General features: G+C 34.1%; 1 protein-coding gene across 6 annotated transcripts in view; it reads left to right on the top strand.

Moving 5' to 3' along the window:
• Nucleotides 1-19,926, top strand: part of SURF1 (Surfeit locus 1 cytochrome c oxidase biogenesis protein) — a 50,256-nt gene extending 30,330 nt beyond the window's left edge. For 4 of the 6 annotated variants that reach the window (XR_016046290.1, XR_016046284.1, XM_020665269.2 and 1 more), the window contains one exon: nucleotides 12,944-13,251. Coding sequence is in view for 2 of the 6 variants with exons in the window: in XM_020665269.2 (XP_020520928.1) it covers nucleotides 12,944-12,962 (19 nt within the window). In the remaining 4 variants the exon portion in view is untranslated. Of the gene's footprint in view, nucleotides 1-12,943; nucleotides 13,252-19,656 lie in introns of those variants that run through there. The other 2 variants (XM_020665268.2, XM_088854295.1) reach the window with 1 other exon arrangement.
• Nucleotides 19,927-22,261: the final 2,335 nt, after the last annotated feature.

The raw sequence follows: 22,261 nt of genomic DNA, 5'->3' as shown, positions 1-22,261 counted from the left end.
CCCAAGTAGATATGGGCAGTCTACCATCTGCAAGTGGAACCCCTAGGAACCTTGAAGGTAGATCTTCTATTCCGCATCCTAGCCAAGCAGCCCAAATTCTCAGGTCCTTTGGTTTGCAATTGATCCCCCATTAATTTGGACTTTGAAAGGTTAATCTTAGGTCCCGATAGTCCCACTCTACATGATCATATGCCTTCTCAAAGTCCAATTTGCACTGAATACCAGAATTAGCTAGGCTTCTGGTTGAATGGATCACTTCTTGAGATATCAAAATTCCATCTGTGATTTATCTTTCTTTAATAAATGGCAGATTGAGGTTCTTGTATGACTTGGGAAATGACTTTCTTCAGTCTATTAGCAAGAACCTTCGCTAGGATTTTGTACACAAAAGTCAGGAGACTGATTGGCCTTATGTCTTGGAGAGACACCACCTACTGCTTTTAAGGGATATGTGTTATAAAAGGGGAATTAAGGGCGTTATTGACTGTTGCATCTGTATAGAAGTCATCAAAGAAAGTCTTCAAATCCTTTATAATATCCCAAAATTCATTCATAATAGCTTTGGGTGTTTGATCTTTGATCGAATAACTCACTGTGTATATTTGATTTTTGATGTTTGTCTTAAATAACTTTGACATGAAACTTGAGCATTCTCACTTCTCAGAAATGCGTTAATAAAAGTTAGAAAAAATCTTTTTGGTATAGAAATGCCCAAAATACCTTATGGGGTACTTTGGTCATTTTATTTTATTAGAAATGTTGGGGTGCCTCAGTGGAAACATGCCAAATTAGAATTGAAATAGTAGTATTAGATGTGAGATTAGGACTTAAGCTATCTCAATTAGATCAGACGGTTGGAGATACAAGTAACATATGTTTTTGTTGTAGATTGTGACACAAAGTTTTCCCATAAATATTCTTTGATTTCTAACTGTTTTTAACACTTTGCCGGTTCTTTAAGCCAAGCACATATCTTAATCATTCTAAAAATAAAATAAAGATGCATATTTTTTTAGAAGAAAAAAAAAATAAAGATGCATATTCCGTAAGGTTTAGAGAATAGTTTAGGAAATGTCTAGGAAATGGCAGTTACAGTGCAACTGAATTCGGCTTTTGAGGATATAGGATTGTATTATATGGGATTATTTACTTTTACTACAAGGTGGTCATAATCATTTTTGGCCATTAGATATGAGTTCCAATAGATTGAAGTATGTTGCACCATTTGAGAAATTTTGTTCTGAACTTTGTGCCTAATCAATGACCAATCCTCGGCTGCACGATGTCAAATTTAACAGTTAGACAGTGATTGTGAGCTCTTTGTATAAAAAATAAATGGTCTCATTACACATACTTCCTAAAGAAAGCCTCATTCTATACATTTCCTAATGAAATAGACCTTGTTGGCAAGGAGTAACTGCATCGGTGTGTTGGTAACGGCATCGATGTGATGCTTACTATTTCACCATTATGTCTCAACCATTGTTTGCAAAACCATCCGGTTAGATTGGAATCGCCATGGTTCCGACTCCGGTTATAGCCGGTTTAGGGGTACTAGTAGCTTAGGGTATAATCCCAAAAATTTTTCGGCCCAAAACCGGTCGGTTAGAGGTCGAACCGGCAATATTTAGGTGAAACTGGTTGGTTTTTTGCTAACCGGACCGGTTAGACGATATAACATACCCGGTATGGCCATTATTTCAAAATTGAGGCCGTTATTTGTAGCAGGCATTCTTGAATCCAAATTTTCACTTTTTTTTTATCCATTTTCGTGCCTTTTTTTTTTTTTTTTGTCCTTTTTCGTGATTTATTTCTGTAAATCATTATCTATAATCTATAAAACAAGAAATTTGGATTGAAACATCAAAGAAAAGAGAGTTTCTTAGATTGCAATGGCAGATTTTTTCGGTTTTTGAAAATTTCCGCCTTTATTTCAATAATTTTTTCACTACCTAATGGTTCTTGAAGAAATTTGGTGGTTTTGATAGATAATTGAATTATTCATCAGATTTATGTTTCAATTTGTTCAGAAAACCAAATATTATGGGTTGATTTTAGTCTGAAATGCTGATGCTCAAAGAACTTGTATTCAATAAAAAAACACAGATTCTTGGTCTATTTATTTGTCGTTTGTTATTAAATTGAGTTGTGGATTTTTATGATCAATGCTTGATCTCTCAGATAAAATAGGTATGTCTATTTATGATTGATTAAATGTTTTTATATGAATTTTTTCGTTGCACCATATCATGAAAATTTCATAGATCTGAAATTTCTGCCTTTTTTTCAATTAAATTAAAAATACTGAATATTTTTTGATGAGATTTGGTGCATTTGAAAGATGATCGAAGCCTTTACAATGCATATATGTTTATTTGTTTGATTTTACAAACATTGAGGTTCGTTTCTTGTTCGAAATGTTGCTTGATTTTTTGGGTTTTTGAAAAATCGGTTTTTCTAAAAAAAATATGTTGTTTAATAAAATTATGTTTTCTGATGAATATGGGACGTGTTTTCTGTTTTGCTTAATAAGTTTTTAATAGAATTATGATTTTTTAATACAATTACATTTTTTGATGAATATGGGAAGTGTTTTTCTATTTTGCTCAATAATTTGATTCTTTTTGATAAAATTATTTTTTTATGAAATTGATTCTTCTTTTTGATAAGTGCATGATAATGTCCCTTGATTTTTTTTAATTATGTTTTTTTTAAGTGCATGATATAGTTATACTTGTAATGATGGAAATGAAACATTTTGTTTTTTTAAGTTCATGTTAAATTTTTGGTTGTCTTACGCTCAATGAAACACTTCACCATTCTTGGTTCTTCTCTTTTACCTCTTTTTTTTTTTGTCATTTCTATCAAGGTTTTTGGAATGTTATGGAAAGAGCCTTTAAAAGATTAGCCGATTTTTTTAAAATCGACCTGACTAACTCGGGATCGTTCATTGGCCGATCCCGATCTGGCCCGATGAGAGAGAGAGAGAGAGAGAGAGAGAGAGAGAGAGAGAGAGAGAGTTTTACAAAGGTGATCTTGAAGTGAGAGAGAGAGAGAGAGAGAGAGAGAGAGAGAGAGTTTTACAAAGGTGATCTTGAAGTGAGAGAGAGAGAGAGAGAGAGAGTTTTACAAAGGTGATCTTGAAGTGAGAGAGAGAGAGTGTTTTACAAATGTGATTTTAATTTCAAATCATCCCTCACATTTTGAGAAATTGATTTTTCTAAAAAAAATTTATTTTGCTTAGTAAAAGTATGTTTTTTTTATCAATATGAGAAATATTTTTGTATATTGCTTAATAAAAGTATATTTTAAATAAAATTATATTTTTTAATAAAAGTTTATGTTTTTTGATGAGTTTGGGAATTGTTTTTCTATTTTGCTTAACAAAATTATTTTTTTGATAAAATTATAGTTTTTTTAATAAAATTATGTTTTATGAAGAATATGGGAAGTGGTTTTCCATTTTGCTTAGTAAAAATATTTTTTTTTTATAAAATTATGGTTTTTTAATGAAATTATGTTTTATGATAGATGTGGGAAGTTTTTCTATTTTGCTTAATAAAATTACTTTTTATAAAATATTTGTTCGCCTGTTCTTATTTTTTGATAAAATCAATGCGCAACACACTGATATGGATATGGGAGATACATATAAGAACATCTGTGCTTTGATTTTTCGTTTTGTTGCATATCATGAGATTTACTTTTTGTGAAGTATGCCTAATTTAGCTTCATTGAAAAAGTATTGTATGAATTATGTTTTATTTAACTATATGGAAGAAATCCTTTCTATTTTTTGTCTTAATTAGTTGGTGTTTTTATTTGATTTAATAGCATCAAGCTACTTTTGTTATTTGCAAAAAAAATGCCTTGATTCCTAATGTGAGCGATTTTGTATAAAAGAAACTAGAAAGTTTTTCATGTAAGGTTTGGAATGAGTATGTTAATTCTTGGAAGAAGATGTTACATGAAAAAAATATCTTCATAAAATATCCTAAGATATTTTCATGTACAGGACTATAGTATTCAAATATTAATTTATAAAAAGTTGTTTTTAATTTTTTTTTTTGTAAGATAAATATACGTAATAAGATATTATACACTTAATCTGAAATATTTTTATTTTTTTTTTAATTTCTTTGGGAGTTTTTGACCCATTTATTTTTTTAAAATTTACTTGACCGGTTAGTTCGGTTAAACGCCCCGGTTAGGCCAGTTCCGGTTCAAACCGCTCCCAGTCCCATGTCTGGTTAACTGTTTCGGTTCGATTTTGCGAACACTAGTCTCAACCATGACTGGAAAAAATACAAATTTTGGGATTTGTTCAATAGCTTTTAAAAAAGAGAGTATAGAATGCGACCATTTACCTTTGATACAATGTGCTAACATTAATCTTGACCATTGGATGTGAAATTGGGCGGTTGCAATTATTCCATTGACTTAGTTCAAACTTCAAAAGAAATTTTCTTGAACTTTGTGACATATCCAAGCTATCAAATTTCACATCAAATGGTTATGGAATTGTGATCACCTTGTATAAAAAGTAAATGGTATCAATGTATACAATCCCTGTAAGAAAACCTATGGAAGAGTCTTTTTTTTTTTTTTTTTTCTTATGAAAAAGATTATTGAATTTATTAATAATAGAGCAAGATAATACAAAAAGGGTGTGGTTTGTATGGAGCCGAGTTTCTAAACAAAATAAAGCGCACCTTCAATTACTGTCGAGAAATGTGGTTTCAATATTAAAATTTTTTTTAATAGCTTTAAAATATATTTTGATCTTTAATTATAAAATTTAAAGCTTAAAAAAAGTGTAGATTGAGCATATCTATGAAAATTTAAAAATATTGAAAATTGACGGTCCAAAAATGCGTTACAAGATGCATTATTTATAAAACTTGAAATCTATTTTTTTTCATATGTCCATGCAGCTTGATGTCGAGATGATCAATTTAAGGATATTTGGGCATCAAAACAACATCTTCTAGTGAAATTTTTGATGTGGACTCTAATTTGATTGTTTAAAGCTTTGGTTCTATATAAACTTTTTCCATACAAAAATAAGTAAGGGAATATAACTTATCCAGGGAGAAGTGAACACCAAATTTGAAATAGAAAATCCTTTGATTAATTGATCAGCTTTTGAATTGGCTTCTCCAAATCAATCTTTAGCTTCTAAGGCACGACACAGAGTTTCCTTCCCCAAGTAACACTCGCATTTTGAGAGTTTCGTTCCACGAGTAACACATTCTCCGATCTAAACTCAACAAAAAAATCTCGCCTCCTTGTAACGAAGCCTTCAACTTTGCCAGACATGGATCTACAAGGCCCTGAGAAAGATAGCATTATGGCCTTTGAAGAGACCACCCACACCAGCAGGCCCAGGATTTCGCATTAACTGTAAATTGCCCGCACCTTGGAGGAAACCATGTACAACACCTAGCCGATCATGCCGCCGAAATTCAGTGGAAGATCGACCTTTGAAATCCCAAAGCATTCTTTGTGCGCTCCCACCCATTTGAAAAGAGTATCCTGAATTTTATTAATTATAACCTCCACAGATTAACACTTGCTCCTCAAACACTCATATATTCCTGTTCTTCCTCGCAGCCTTTAAACTCTTCCAAATAATCTTGCTATTTTTTAAAAATTAGGCAAATTCAGGTGGTTCATAATATCTTGATGTCTACTTGGTAATTGAATACTAACCCCCATCTTATGTCCAAATATGACAAATAAAAATGCAGAGACGGTCCCCATCATCTTCATCGCTCTCGTACACATGTAAATGTTCACCATTATGCGCCCTCTTTTCTGAAGTTGATCCACTGTTAACTCCTTTTCCAAATTGAGGATCCATAGGAAAGCTCAATTTTTTTGAGGAACTGACCACTTTTGCTACTCTATAACCACACGACCTAACTCTTAAAGAAGCATATATAAAGATTTAACCGTGAGCACTGTCGCGTTCCCATATAATTTCATTCTCCATATATGGTATAAGTAGAACATAGCTTAACTCGTTCCAACCACATTTGGAACTCGGTTATATCTACATCAAATATCCCAAGGCATATGAAAACCATTTGCACCAACTCCCTTACCTTGACAAAACCGATTACTATAAATGCTATAAAGATCGGGAAATTGGATTATAAGAGGCACATCATCAATCCATGGCTCCAAAACATAGTTTTCTCTCCTCTACCCACCATCCACCTAGAAGTCCTTACAAAAACTTCCTTGCAAGTAGGTCTGCCAACGGGCCATGCCTGGTCCGAGGCTTAGTAAGGCCTCGAATTGTTCAGGCCCGGCCCAAAAATACCTCAAAATGCCCAGACCTGCCAAAAGCCCGTTAACAACCCGTTAAGACTATTGGTCTGGGCAGGGCCTATTGTTGGGTGTGTTTTTAGCCACATACAAGGACCGAATGCATTTTGATAATGACATGTTAGCTAAGCTTCATACGAGGCTCAGTGAAGATCAAATGCCCCATGTAATATAAAATGTACTCCCTCATATGAAAGGCTTGATATGCCTAAAGGAATCTTGACTCGTCGATTAGTTTTTAAAAATTATAACTCACGTCTAATAATGCCAAGAGCCCGTCAGCTAAACCTATTTAAGGTTGATGTAAATTGAAGCCATCTCATCTTGAGACAAGTTCTAGAACACATATACTCCTAAGGCCTATGTACATCTTTCTATGTGATATATAGAGGAACAAATACGGCTTAATATTGACATTCACCGTTAGTTATACACATGTGTTATAACTTACGGTCTATGATGAGAGATCATGAAGCCGTTTCTATTTGAGACAGAAGTCCGTAATGCATATATTCCTTGGCATATAAATGTCTCTCCATTGGATACATGAGGAGTTCTGGGTGAGATGTAATATGACTCTTTAAAATATCTATCATATGTTGAAATAATGGGGCTTTAACTGACGGAGCTTAAGGGGAGCCTCGTCATATGTTGATATATTGAGGTGAATTCTTAAAATGTACATGTTAAGGCCTCATGTGCCTTAAAGTCCAACGGTGATATGACTTGGGCAATATTTGGACCTGACTTAACCCATGTCTGTATCCATTGTCGGTTCGAATGTACCTTAACTGACACCCCGAAGCTTGATGCCTTCGGAATTAAGTTGAGACTCTCAAGAAACCATGTTCGAGACATTGTAACCCTCTCCCTGAACTTTCATATTAGTCGGAGGTGGGATAACTCATTGTCTATATAGCTTGATGGTTGGAGCTTTAAAAAGGCCCCATGCCGCATGCGTTTCAGACAAAATAACATTCGACTACTGATATTGTAATTTCTCCTTTAATGTAAGGAATTTTCCAAGAAATCAAGACCATTGGATCCTCATTTCAAAATCTTATCATCTTTAAAAGGTGTGGAAATGTCTTTAAAAGGTGTGGAAATGTTATATACAAATGAAGAAAGCATATATCTAGTTGGATGAGCAGAAAAGTGAACTAACGAGCAGTGAAGAGGGACAGTGTCCTAGTTTTTCTCACCAGACAGCTCGATTGACTTACAAGACTGCACATTCAAAATTCAAAGATGGATGGTTGACTGCATGAGATAAGCATGAATGAAATCTACATATGGTTGATAGTTGACCGCATATGATAAACATTAATTCAAGTTTGTGTATGGTTGAGATTGGGCTCAAAAGATTTACCTGTGGATTCAAATTCGCGTGAAGCCTTGAGTTCGAATTCAAAACGTACATGAGATCCGCTCGCAGATTCAAATTCGTATAAAGGATAAATACAAAAGTGAGAATTCAACGTGAAGGTTAAAAAATGATAAGCATCATCAAGAGATCAACGATGGAGATGAAAAGATGATATTTGGTGGTTATCAAAAGGAGATTGAAGTTTATCACCTAGAGAAGATTATAAAATCCTAGTGAGCAGTCAGGAAAGGGGTTCGCATATCTTTATTTGAGATAGGCACTCCCTGCGAGGACATATCTCATTACCATATGTTGCTCAAATATTGATTGCAGTGCTAAGATAGAGTGAAAAACAAAACAAAAAGAGAAAGAGATTGATTCCATGCTCTGAAATAAAAAAAAGAGAAAGAGAAAGAGATTGAATCCATGCTCTGAAATATCCGCTTGAGGTTCGTTCTCTAAAAAAGAAAGAAGCCATAGGATTAGCATCATTGTCGTAGATTAGGTATACAGGTTGATATCCCATTTGATGTTATCTCCTTTTTTTAATATGTCTGTATATATTTCTTATTAAAAATGAATTTATAGGTTTGGCCCCGAGTGTGATGTTCTTTGGTAAAGAAATTAATTGTAGTCTCTACATGTTTTAAATTATACTGTACTTAAAACATAAATATCCCTTCTTACGACATTCACATTTTTTTAGCATCCACAGGCCAATTAAAAAACCTTTTTTTTATTTTTTTATTAATTTTTATATTTTATTTTATCTCTTTTCAAAAGGGTCGTTACTTGGTGTGATGGTAAAAAGCTCGGATAGCTAGCAAAAGAGCACAGGTTCGAGTCATAAGGGCAACCGCGTTTTATATAAGCCAAAGGTTAGGACTGTTTCCGGTCCACCCCTCCTAGGGCCTTGCTCCCAGGACCCTACTTAGGTGGGGCCAGTATCGGGTTACGACCCTTTTTATCTTTCTTCCAACTTTTTTTTAGAGACATATTCAGTTTTAAGAGAGAGAAAGAGAGATTGGGTATTTTGAGAGAATGAAATATTGAGTTTCTAGAGGGAGAGAGCATGAGTTTTTAGAGAGATAGAGATTGGATTTCTAAAGAAAATGAGTTCTAGAAAAAAAAAGAAATTGGGTTTATATAGAGAGAGACAATGGATTTCTAAGGATAGGAAGGCAAAGTTTCGTTATGTATTTCCAAATATCCCCCTCTGATATATTGAATGAATTTCTTATTAACTTGCAAAGTAGCTTTAACTTGGAGAGAGGGTCTTGGAGACTTCTTATGAGAGAGAGCATGATGAATAAGCCCCAAATTTACATACTGTTCAAGAACTTCTATATACGAGCCTTTTGCATCAGGCTGCAAACACTGGGAATCATTAACGTCAACTCTTCCATGAGCTCTTGTGATAGATGGTCAGCGCCTTTCTTTATTTAGAGAGAGACATGATAAGAGTTGATAAGAAAATCTATAAGTGCACTGACGCCTTTCTTTATTAAAGAGAGAGATAATAGGAGTCGATATAGAAAGAGATAAATGCATTGGCACCTTTTTTTTTATTTAGAGAGAGATAATATGAGTCGATAAAGAAAGGGATAAGTGCATTGGTGCCTTTCTTTATTATGAGAGAGAGCATAGGAGTCGATAAAGAAATGGATAAGTGCACTGTAGCCAAATCAAGAATTTTTGATTTTCAGAATGAAAGAAATTTGATTTAGTTACGTGATTAATGTTGGCGGTTTTTTGAAGGCTCCCATTATGTTAGTTTTTGGAGAATCAATATACATTCATTGACCCAAAATGAGATAATTATACATGGCAAATGAGATCCCTCGATTGTAGGGATTTACAAAAACAATCTAACAAATAATAAAACTGTCTAACACTCCCCCTCAAGTTGGAGGGTGAATATCGAGAATACCCAACTTGTGAATCAAAAAATTGAATTGGTCGTGGTCAAGAGCTTTAGTGAATACATCAGTATGCTGTCATGTTGTTCGAATGTAGGAGGTCCGAAGAACTCCATTTTAAATCTTTTCTCGAATGTAGTGACAATCAAGCTTGATGTGTTTTGTCCGTTCATGAAACACATGATTGACAACAATGTATAATGCAACTTGATTGTCACAATAGAGAACGACATGTGGTGACTGAGGAACTCTTAAGTCATACAGCAGATAGCGTAACCAGGTGATCTCATAGCTGGCAGTTGCCATAGCTAGGTATTTAGCCTCGGCGGAAGACCGACTAACGGTATGTTGCTTCTTGGTTTTCCAAGATATAAGAGAATGACCCAGAAGAGCACAATAACCAGCGGTAGAGCGGTGGGTATCAGGGCAACTTGCGAAGAGGGTTATCTGAGGGAAAAATAAACCTTGTCTCGGTGCTAGTTTTACGTATCGAACAAGGCGTAGGGCTGCTTCATAATACGGCCGTCGCGGTTGACTCATATACTGACTAAGGATATAAACAACATAAATGCTATCTGGTCAAATGAGAGTCAAATAAATGAGATGACCCACAAGTCGACGGTACATGGTGGGGTCAGAAAAGAATATGTCATGATCATGTCGTAGTTTGAGATTTTGCTCTATGGGGAGGTGAACAGGTCGGACACCAAGGAGACCCATTTTTTCAATGATCTCAAGGGTATATTTGTATTGTGAGATACATAAACCTTGTTTAGATCGAGCTACTTCAAGACCAAGAAATATGTGAGAGGGCCAAGATCTTTATTTGGAAGCGGCGATCTAAGAAGGATTTGAGAGACTGTATGGCATGTAAATTAGTGGCTGTAACAATCATATCATCGACATAAACCAAAATTATAAAAAAACCATCACGACGATTTCGAGTAAAGGAATAATCCGCTTTAGATTGGGTAAAGCCAGCATTAAGAAGGGCTGAGGAAAACTTGGCACTCTACTGACATGAGGCCTGCTTGAGGCTATATATTGATTTGTGTAACCGGCAAACCCTTGTCGCCCCCTGTCAAGAAAATCTCGGAGGAAGACTCATGTATATCTCTTCATCCAAGTCACCGTGAAGAAATGTATTTTGCACATCTAATTGGTGCAAAGTCCAGTTACGAACTGAAACATTTGCTAATAAACAACAAACATTGACTAACTTTGCAACTAGTGCAAAGGTCTCATGGTAGTCCAATCCTTCACGTTGGGTGTAGCCCTTAGCAACAAGGCGGGCTTTGTAACTTTCAATGGTACCATCTGATCGGTACTTGACTTTATATACCCACTTACATTCAATAGGAGTTTGCCCAGGAGGTAATGCTGTAAGGGTCTAGATATAATTATTCTCAAGTACCTGAAGGTCACATTGCATTGCTTCTTGCTACTTAGGGTTTCGCACAGCCTGAAAATAGGAGGTAGGCTCCTGAATAGAAGAGATAGCTAAAACAAAATGTTGATGAGAGGGAGACAACTTTTGATAAGAAATGAAATGGGACAGAGGATGATGCGTACCTTTGGTGGAACCAATGTTAGAAGAAGATGTGAAAGCAGCTCCAAGCTTAGCGTGAGAGCAGTGAAAATCTTTCAAATAAGAAGGTGGTTGAGAAGCGCGCTGAGAACGGTGAACGGGTGGTATAAAGATTGGTGGTGGGACAAAAGTGGGTGGGTCATGAGATTGGTCTTGATGAGGATAAATAGGGGAATTACGTAGGGAGGTGATGTGATCCGTAGTGTTTGAGGCATCATGTGAATCAAGGAGTGGGGAGTCATCAGGTATCGGTATTGGTAAAATGACAGAGGAATCGTTGGAAGGGAGTTTTTTATAAGGAAAAATGTTCTCATGAAATATTATATCACGAGAAGTGAAAATAGTATTGGTGGAAAGGTCAAGAAGACGATCGCCCTTTTGAGCATGGGGATAACCAAAGAAAACATATTTGCGTGCACGAGGGTCGAACTTATCCTGATTTGAAGCAATGGTAGAAGTGTAACAGAGGCAACAAAAAACTCACAAATGGGAATAAGATGACTGCTTGTTAAATAATACTTCAAATGATGATTTATTTGATAATAAAGGTGTTGGTAACCGGTTTATTAAATATGTGGCAGTAAGAATACAATCTCCCCAAAACTTAAAAGGAAGATTACTTTGAAAACGCAAAGCACGTGCGATGTTTGCGTTCAGCAACACCATTTTGTTGCACCAACCAGGCAAAGGGACAACTTCTAAGCCCACAAATTTTTTTCTTTGTAGAAATAAGAGAGAGCCAAACAGAGTAGTAGAAAATATCAACCTTTCTATGTTGTCTGTAAGTGCTCCATCCCTCTCTACGAAAGTGTTTCATTCTCTAGAACGGACTTTTGTGTAAAAAACCTATACCCAAGTAGTATAAATCTGAATTGACGCAAAAGTCATCAAGAGTATTACCACAACTAAGATGGCCGCTGCTATTGAGTTAGCAATGAGCCAAGAGAGGATAACTGCACGGTAGGTTTGTGAGCTTAGAGAAGCAAATGTGGAAATTGATAGCATTATCAGAGGGAAGGATTAGCAAAGGAGGGAGAAACCCATTTGCAGGAGAGAGAGACGCACCCATTTACAGTTTTAGAGAAACCCAATTTCAGCTTTCGAGAGAGAAAACTCATCGTCACAGCATATACAGGTGTAGATGACCATAGCGATTAGGATCAAAATCACGAGAGGAACAATGGCTCCCCATATTCCTCTGCAACTAATGGAGCCAAGCTTCACCTTGATACCATGGAGAGCAGAAAGAGCCTAGTTAAAAAGAGGAGGAGGAGAGAGAAAGAGGTGGTGTATGCTCCTAAAGAGAAAGGAAGTGAGGAGAGAGAAAGGAGTTCTTCGTCAAGAGCAGCAAGTGGCGCACATGAGGAAATGAGAGCACAGAGGAAGAGGAAGGTTATGGCTTCAACAAAGGCGGAGGAAGAGGAAGAGGCGGTGGCTGATCTAATACCATGTTAGTTTTTGGAAAATCAATATACATTCATTGATCCAAAAAGAGATAATTATACATACCAAATGAGATCCCTTGATTGTAGGGATTTACAAAAACAATCTAACAAATAATAAAACCGTTTAACACATTATCCTCTCTCTTGATTTAGTTATGTGATTAATGTTTGATTCAGTTATGTGATTAATGTTGGGGGTTTTACGAAGGCTCTCATTTTTTGCAAAGGCAGAGGCACAACCCCATCATCCTTTCTTTTCTCTCTCTAACCCCATTATCCTCTGTCTCTACAGTCTATACCCATATATATAGTCATGAGGCCCAAGCTAATGGCAAAGTTGAGGAGTCTATTATTATTATTTCATCAGAGATAAGATTTGTTGAAGTTTTGGATTCTATCATTGGAGGTGAAGAGTTTCGCAAAGGAAGACAGGTAGTAAGTACTACGCAAAGCAAGGAAGAAGCGACCGGTCATCTTTTGACACCAAACAAAACATTAATTCTTTTTATGGAAAAAGTTTATATAAGGATGCTACCTTATAATGTACAACTACAGATGCCCTAAAAAATCCATCGGAAAGGTAGTTTTAATGTTGAAAAACCTTTTGATTGATCATCTTGACTTCGAGATGTATGACTATGAAAAATAAAAAAATTTTAAGTCTTAGAAATAGTGCATTTTACAACATATTATCTACATCGTCCATTTTCAAGATTTTCATATGTTTATAAATCTACTTGATTTTAGCTATTTTTGAAATTCAAAATTTTATAATTAGTTATAAAAATAGATTTTGAGATAATACTAAAAACATTTTATATCAAAATTATATACCATAATAAAATTTGAAGGTGCACCTTACCTCTACACCTACGGATGCATCCGTATTTATTCCTAAGTTATATTTTAGAGAGAGAGAGAGAGGAAGAGCTAGAGAGAGATATTTGAGTTGCAAAAAAGTGCAGTACCCCAAAAGTAAAAGACAAGCATTTGTGCCATGTATCCATCCCACAAGGGCAGCCACTTTTCTAAATTTTTCCTTTTTATTTATGTATTATTATCATCCTTTTGAATTTCAAAAGAAGAAAATTTTGAAATAGTGAAGAAAAAAAAAAGGGCATGTTAAATGGACCGGGTTGGGCCTTATTTTGGGCCGGGCTTTATTTGGGCCGAGTAGGGGCATTTTTGGGCTTATCGAGCTAGCTTGGCCTGTTGGGAAAAATTCCGGGCCATCCCAGGCCTGAGCGTTAAAAGCCCGTCCCGATAACTAATATTGTCCATACGGGCCTGTCCCAGAGCCCATTTGTGGCTCGTTAATAGGAACAGCCCAGAAGCCCGAGGCCCGGGCCTATCCATTAACGGCCCTACTTGCAACATGAGATCCCTTTCTAAATTGAAGAGTCCTCCCTTCTTCTATTTCCATCTCCAATCAGCATGAAGTCTTTGTCAACATCATATTTTGCTATAAGGATATTCCTCCAAAGTTGCCTCTCCCTTTGAGTACTCTGCCACCATCATTTGGTTAACAGAGCTTTATTCATGATTCACAATCATTTTATACCTAAACGTCCATCTCCTTTTGGTACACAAGCTTTTTACCAAACTCACCAAATGGTATTTCCTCATATTTTCATTTCCACTCAAAAGGAATTTCTTCATCATCTAGTAAAGTTTTTTTTGCTACATTAGAACTTAAAGAGAAATGAGAGATGGGTAGGTTGGATCAAGGTAATCCGTTCCCTCCAAAAAGAGATATTTCGCCTACCAAAGGTCCCACTTAACTATGAACCGCTATACAATCAGATCCCACAATATAGAATCTGATATTGACATGCCCAAATATTTATTTGGGAACCTTTTCACCTGGCAACTTAGTTGCCTCGCTAAACTTTTAGCAATATCATTAGAGCTCAAAATACCCACCCACCATAATTGTTTTCCCTACTTTACAACATTTCAAATGCCTTCTAGGGCAATTAACTTAGTTTTGCTTTGCATTACAAAAAATCAAGGTGCCATCCGCATACTGTAAATGGGAAATTGATAGGTCTTCTCTTGCTACCTTGAACCCCTTTATTAGACCTCGATCCTCCACCCCACTCAACATTATGCTAAAGGCTTAGGCTATGAGAGTGAATACAAAAGGGGGCAATGGTCACCCTGTCTAAGATCTCTACTCGCCTTGAAGAAATCTTTTAGGCGGCCTTTAATATGAATGGAATAAATAGGTGCTAGACAAACAATCCTTGATCCAACTCCTCTATTTAATCCCAAAACCCATAACTCGTATATTTTTTTGTAAAATATTTCAACCTACTCTATCATATGCTTTCTTTATGTCTAATTTCGAAAGAATACTAGTCATTTTCAAAATTTTCCTTGAGTGGCACATTCATGTGCAATCAATATACTATCCATAATAAGACTATCCTGATTAAAGGCTGATTGAGTCCTGCTAATCGCAAAAGGAAGCACCTTCTTCAACTTGATGGCCAAATTTTTTACAATAGTCATGTTAGGCTAGTGACTAGTGAGACGGTTAATCAGTTGAGCATCACTTGGGCTTTCCATGTTAGTTCGTTTGGGGATTAAGGCAATGCAAGTTGAGTTCATGACTTTGCTAATGACTTCCTTTACAAAAAAAAAAAAAACTCCTCTCCATTAAGATAACATCATTTTTAAGCAATTCCAAGAGTTTTTGAAAAACAACAAAGGAAATCCATAGGGACTACGCGCTTTATCACCTAACAATCCAAATATTGATTCTTTTATTTCATTGTTTGAGACATCCATCTCTAATAAATCAACCGATTCTACATAAAGTATTGGCTAATATCCAAACCTGGGCTAGAGTTAACGGCTTTCTCGAAATGATATATCATAGCTTCCTCCTATCCACCCAAATCACCTTCCTGAACATTTTGGTTTTGGACTTCATCATTATTATTAACTAACTCTTCTTGTAGAATGGAAAAGATTATGTATTTAGATTACCTTCTTTAAGCTATTTAACCTTTGATCTTTGTTTCTAATAAATTTCCCTTAGTCTTTAATAGTCACTCAATTTCTTCCTAATCCCCATTCTCTTAGGCTTTTATTCCAATATGGGGCCCAAATATTCTTACTCTACCTCATCTAGCACTTGAAGGTTTTGCAAAGTATCATCCATCAACCTTCTGATATTATAGTGGAAATTTTCTTCCATGCAATGAGCTGGTGTTTACCCTTAAGCAGCTTCTTAAAATTCTATAACTGTGACATCCATAAACAATAGTGTTGGCCCAAGTTTGCTTGATTAATTCAATTACTTCCTTTTTCTACCCAACCAATTTCCATTCTAAAAGGTTGCAGAAGTATTATGATTCCTTTTTCTACCCAACCAATTTCTATTCTAAAAAGTTGCAGAAGTGAAATAATATCCCCCACACACCAAGAATCTGTCCAACTTAAACAATACCAAATTTGATTCACAATTAAAGGTCCATGTAAACTTGGCGCCACTTATTGGAATATCAATTAATTCATCAAACTGAATGAAATCATTAAAATACTGCATACATGCAAAAGAAAAGCTCCAGTCTTAATTTTTTTGTTGAGGAGAAAATGGAACCTGGCCCCTTTTAAATATAACTTAATCGTAGCAACGCGGACGGCCGTTGATGCATGCTCTCGTCCGCACGCAGTGCATTGATATCAATGTTCTACATGTAGATGTCACTTTTTCTTTATAAGAAAAAGAAAAAAAGAAAAAAGAAAAAAAAAAAGAAGTGAAAATAAACAAAAATTATAAAATAGTAGTTATAATAAATAAAGTAGATGGGACAACAACAATAATAGTAGCATCTAGCCGTTTGATTTCATATACAACAACAATAATCGTAGCATCTAGCCGTTTGATTTCGGCCAAAAGCGATTGTGACCTACTCTTGTGAAAGATAAGTAATAGCCTTCATGTATAAAATATCTCTATAAGAAGACCATGTACTTATTGTTCACTTCGAAAAAAAAAGATATTAGCCTTCTCCGGTTTGTATTGGAATACATGAAAAATCTTTAAGAATACAAAGGATAAAAAAACAGTTATTTTACCAGTATATAACATAGCCTTCTATAAAATAGTAAAAAATGAGAATGGGGTTGGGGTCATGGTGATGACACTAATTGCACTTTAATTAAAGTCTAGACTTCTATTCTCACCTAATGTTTTAAAAAAACCACTAATAATTTAAAAAACGGGTAAAGGCTGATCACTCCATTGAATTACCCAAAACATAAAATAAAATAAAAATAAAAAACATTGTACTTGGGAATGCGCTCCCGGTAAATCCTATCTAACCTACAGCTATTTTTCCAAGGTGTAACTTCATCGATCTAGTTAGCAACAAAAAGAGATGAGATTAATAAGCGCTTTGTCTGTGCCAGTAAAACCAACTTCCTAAATTTGAATTGAGACCGTCCAATTTTGGACAATCAGTGTTTACGATTTAATCTAATTTTGCTTTCCTGAAAATACTCATCTCGTGATTCTAAGGTATGTTCTAAACAAAATCTCAAACTTTTCGTATCAAATTAATACTCCTAAGTAATAGTAGTAATAATGATAATAACGATATAATAATAGTAGGTAAATGATATCATGTCACCATGACATTATAATTTAATGAAACCACACTTCTAGAAAACTATATTCGTGGTATTTGTATGATCCAAAATTTTACACACACACTCTCTTCATCTCAATAATCAATGTTTAAAAAAAAATTAATATGCACCTTATATATGGTCGAAATGAGTCGTCTTCAACAATGGTGAATTTCAAGATCTAGGCCTTTATGAAATCAAATCAATTTTTTCTTTTTGAATATTGTTAATCTAATGATAATAAAGTTATTTAAAAAATTTGGAAGGACAAAAGATCCTTCTAAGGCATAGATCTAAGTATCTCACCAAAATAGTGGCCTATGTTAATTGGGTTAAACAATACTTTTTAGGTTGTGTTTTCAATTTTTTTTTGGTGACTGCTCATTAGAATGAAAAGAATATATATTTTAAAATTTGAGCCAAACAAATGACCTTAACATGGTTTTTGAAGATTGTTTTATTATATTACTATACAACAACAACAAAAAAAATAGGAATGAACTAAAAGCCATGTGGTTAGAGTGGCCAGTGCTATAAAATAACATCTTGAATTTCATTTTAATCATGGAAAGAGGATCCTTCAACATAATAATAATAATAATAATAATAATAATAATAATAATAATAATAATAATAATAATAATAATAATAATAATAATAATGATGGTGATGATGGTGATACTAATACTAATACTAATACTAATACTAATAATAATAATAATAATAATAATAATAATAATAATAATAATAATAATAATAATAATAATAATAATAATAATAATAATAATAATAATAATAATAATAATAATAATAATAGTACGACTATTAATAATAATAATACTAATGATGATGATGATGATGATGATGATGATGATGATAATAATAATGATAATAATGATAATAATAATAATAATAATAATAATAATAATAATAATAATAATAATAATAATAATAATAATAATAATAATAATAATAATAATAATAATAATAATAAATTACGTAAATATATGTTTTATTTTCTATTATTACAAAAATACCGAATACTTTTTGTTACAAAAATACCTAATGCTTTCTGTTATTACACGTACATAACAATTTTTTTTTTTTAAAAAAAACGAAACTGTCTATTTTCGATTTTTCAAATATCCAAATTGAAAAAATTTCTGTTTCTGGAAAGCAGAATTTTTAGCTCGTATTTCTCTCATTTCTCTTTATCCAAAGACCTTGAAGAGCCGTAGTGCTTACTCTTTGGTCTCTGACTTTCACTCATAGCTGATTCTGAGTCTCCCTTGTAGGGTGTCTTTCTTGATGGAGTTGGAAGAGCGTTGCTTGTTCGTTATTTGCTCATATCTGATTCATGGGGTTGCTACATTTCTTTTTTTTTTCATGTCACGAGACTTGTGTCCTTTGTACTAAAAAAGATGGATCTTGTATCAAGAGGCAATGCAAGATCAAGTAACAATTTTCTTCATTTGATGAGTTCAATTTTTCCAGTTTTATTGACATAGTTAGGAATTAAAAATAAATAGAAAAGTGGAAAAAATTAAAGAAATGTTTTAATTTTTTCCCTTTATTACTTTTAATCAAAATCCTGCATTCTTCAATGTGGAACTTTGAATGATATACGAAAGGGGTTGGGTCGTGGTGGTAGCATCCTCACACCCAGTTACCAGATCGTGGTATCCATTCCTACCGCTGACATCCCTAATTAACAGCTTCAAAATGTAACTCCCCTCCCTAATCTATTAAAAAATTAACGGCTACAAAATGTAACTCTCTAATCTATTAAAAAAACACCCCTCCGTAATCTATTTAAAAATTAACAACTTCAAAATGTAACTTCCTAATCTATTAAAAAAAACAGGCAGGGGCCTGCCTTTCCTCCATATGTCATTTGGAGAGTGCGGCCTTTCCTCCGTATGTCATTTGGAGAGTGCGGCTTGCCTGCAAACAGAGCCCTTGGAGCAGATTCTTGTTGTTGAAATAATCAACATACATAAAATAATAATAATAATGATGATAATAATTATAATTATAATGACGATGATGATGGCCATTAATAATAGGGAAGAGAAGGCTCCATTCCAAATAAGTCCAGAAAAACAAAAACTAAACCACAGGTTCTGAGCATGACTTTATTTCTAGGAGTATGAGTCAGACCAATGACTCATACTCTTCAGGGAAAGGAGTATGAGTCATTGGTCTGGACTATTGTTTTGCCACCGAAGCTGTAAGGTGAGAAACTTCTGGACTATTGTCTTGCCTCTTCTGTCCACTTGGAGTAACCTCAAAAATCTTTTCAGACATGGGAGTTGCCTGTAAATAAAGTGTATAACCATGTGTCTTTGTGTAACCTTGTGATAGGGACCTCTATAGATGCCAGCAACGATGGTTGGGACTATGGTGATTGATATTTGGGCCTTGCCAAGAAGTGAAGATGGGAGAAGGGCCTTGCCAAGAAGTGAAGGTGGGAGAAAGAAGTGATGCAGGGATATTTGTTTTTCCCGTAAGAAAAAGTACTGGTCAGCGCTTGACGATTTGCATCGCGAAGCTCCGTTGTATATGCTTTGGTCTGATTCGGCCCTTTCGACCGAAGCACATAATTGGTTTATTATTATTATTATTATTATGTTTTATTTTTTGAATTTTTATTTTAAATTTTTTTGTAATTGTAATATTTTTATATATAAATATATACCTTGTTATATTATTTTTTTAAAAATTTCAAAGTTTTCCTCCAACTTGGTCTGAGGCATTGAATTGCTTCGTTTTCCTAACAAAAGGCTCCAAAAGTGAATCTGACAACATCGTTCTAGAACAACCCACTCAATCTTTGGGTGGTAGCGGGTGCTTAATTGCTTTAAACCAGAAATTCAAGTTATTTTCTCTAGGTTTGGTGTACTCTCACCTCAGGGAGAAAAAAACGTGTTTGTTCTCCGATTAAATCTTTCTGTGAGTGCTTCTCTTAAGTTACAATTTACATGAGAATTATCCATGCTTAAAATTCCAGTCATGCACAATCTGCTTAAAACAAATAATAACTATGGCTATTCCAGAAGCATTGGAAAATCATGCTCTAACCCATGAAGGAGTGAGGGGGAAATTGCTGCAACCTTTGAGCTTTCTCAGCAGACAAAATAAATGTTGAAATATGATTTTGAAGGCATTTCACCCATCATGGATGAAATAATCAGAGCTTGTGCTTGATCCTTAAGACTCTCAACTCTTTTTTGGCAAATTAGCATGGAACTTGCTGGTGTTATATCGGTTTTGTTGGTTGGTCATTTAGTCTAGCTCTCATCTCGAAGATCCACCAGTGATATGTTATGAGTTTAGGCAATTTCAGATGGATTATGCGTTTGAACTAATGCAATTTCAGCAAGATTATGTCTATAAATGTATTATGTCACCATACAATGACCTTTTTTCTCGAGGGTTTTTCAAAAGTATTTATGGATATATCAACTGAGTACAAAGACTCAATTTCAATGAACAATCATTGTGTTTTGATTAGTACAAAGATCGTGTTTACAATATTCGGGTGAAGAAAGTTACTAGACTAGTGCAAATTTCATTAGTACACTTTAAAACTTTGATGACAGGGAAAATAATCAAGCCAAGATGGCTCTTATTTTTGAATTTTTCTTATTGAATTTTAAGGATATATTTTTGAAATTTTCTAGGGTTATTTTTTTATGTACTATTCACTTGGTACTATTTACAGGTACTATTTATGGGATATTGTTTATAAGGTTAAAATTGTCATTAAAAATTTTATATATAAATAAGGATTTTTGGGTCATTTTAATTATTGTATTGATATTTAATGTCTTTGACCATTGAACTATAATATATAAAAATTGTATGGGGCCTTGAAGGGAAATATATATATCATTCGCGATTTCCAAACATTGAAAGAGAATTAGGAGATTAGATTTTTCGAATGCTAGCCTGTGAGGAAACCTTAGGTTTCTTACCGTTTGTTTATGTTTGGTTTAAAAATCTTATTGCTTTTGCTTTTCTTCAAATTTTCCGTACATCAAATTTCCATCTTCTAAAGATTGGAGAGCAATCTTCAGTTTGTTTTCTTGGAACAAAAATCTTAAGTAATAATATTTTTAGAATTAAGATATTTAACTATTCTTTTGTGTTACTTTTGGAAACTGTAGTTTTTCTCTTTAAAATCATAACACAAGATTTGTGCCTAGTCTTCTTCAAACGAATTCACTTCCGTATAAAATATTTTCTTCAAAAAAAAGATTTTCTAAAACGAAGGAGTTGTATCAGCTGCCTTCTATTTGATAAAATGTATTACTCAAAATATGTAGACAAACTACCCATAGCCTAACCTTGAAGAGATTTTTTATTTTGAAATTGAAAGGATAGTTTCCCCAACAACTTGTTAGCCCAAGCCTATTTGATGACTAGAAAAGCTTCAGAAATATAAAGCATCGAGATGTTTAGTTAGCCAAAGTTCTCAATCTCTTCACTTTGTTCAATTTTGAAACTCTAAGTCGATGGCTTGTTGAAGCCTCAAAATGGGTCAAGTGATGCCCAACAGTCGGTGTTCGTAAAATCTGCCGATCTAACAAGTAATTGCCAGATTAGATCAGAACTGGCCAGTAGCTGGTTTCGATTTTGGGCAGTTTTGATGATTAATCGATATTTTTAAATTTTACATACAATACTACTTCAAATTTATATCACTTATATTAGGATGGTTTATTGGTTAGTTGTGACGGTTAAGTTGCATGTGATCATGGTTGTTATTGTTGATTCAAAAAAATTATTGCCTACCAGAATCAAACTTGAAACAAGTCTTCTATTATTAGACCCACTAACCAATACACCATTTACTGCGTAGATGATAAAAAGAAGGGCCTATATTATATATAACTTAATTTTTTTCTTCATTTTCTTTTAAAAAAAAAGAGTTTGTCAAGTTGATTTTTTTAACATTATTTTAATA

Source organism: Amborella trichopoda, chromosome 12, assembly GCF_054954075.1.
Source record: "Amborella trichopoda isolate Santa Cruz 75 chromosome 12, AtrichopodaSantaCruz75HAP2 v2.0, whole genome shotgun sequence".
Taxonomy (NCBI): Eukaryota; Viridiplantae; Streptophyta; class Magnoliopsida; order Amborellales; family Amborellaceae; genus Amborella; species Amborella trichopoda.
Note: the sequence above shows the minus strand (reverse complement) of the source record. Positions and strands in the feature narration are given on the sequence as shown.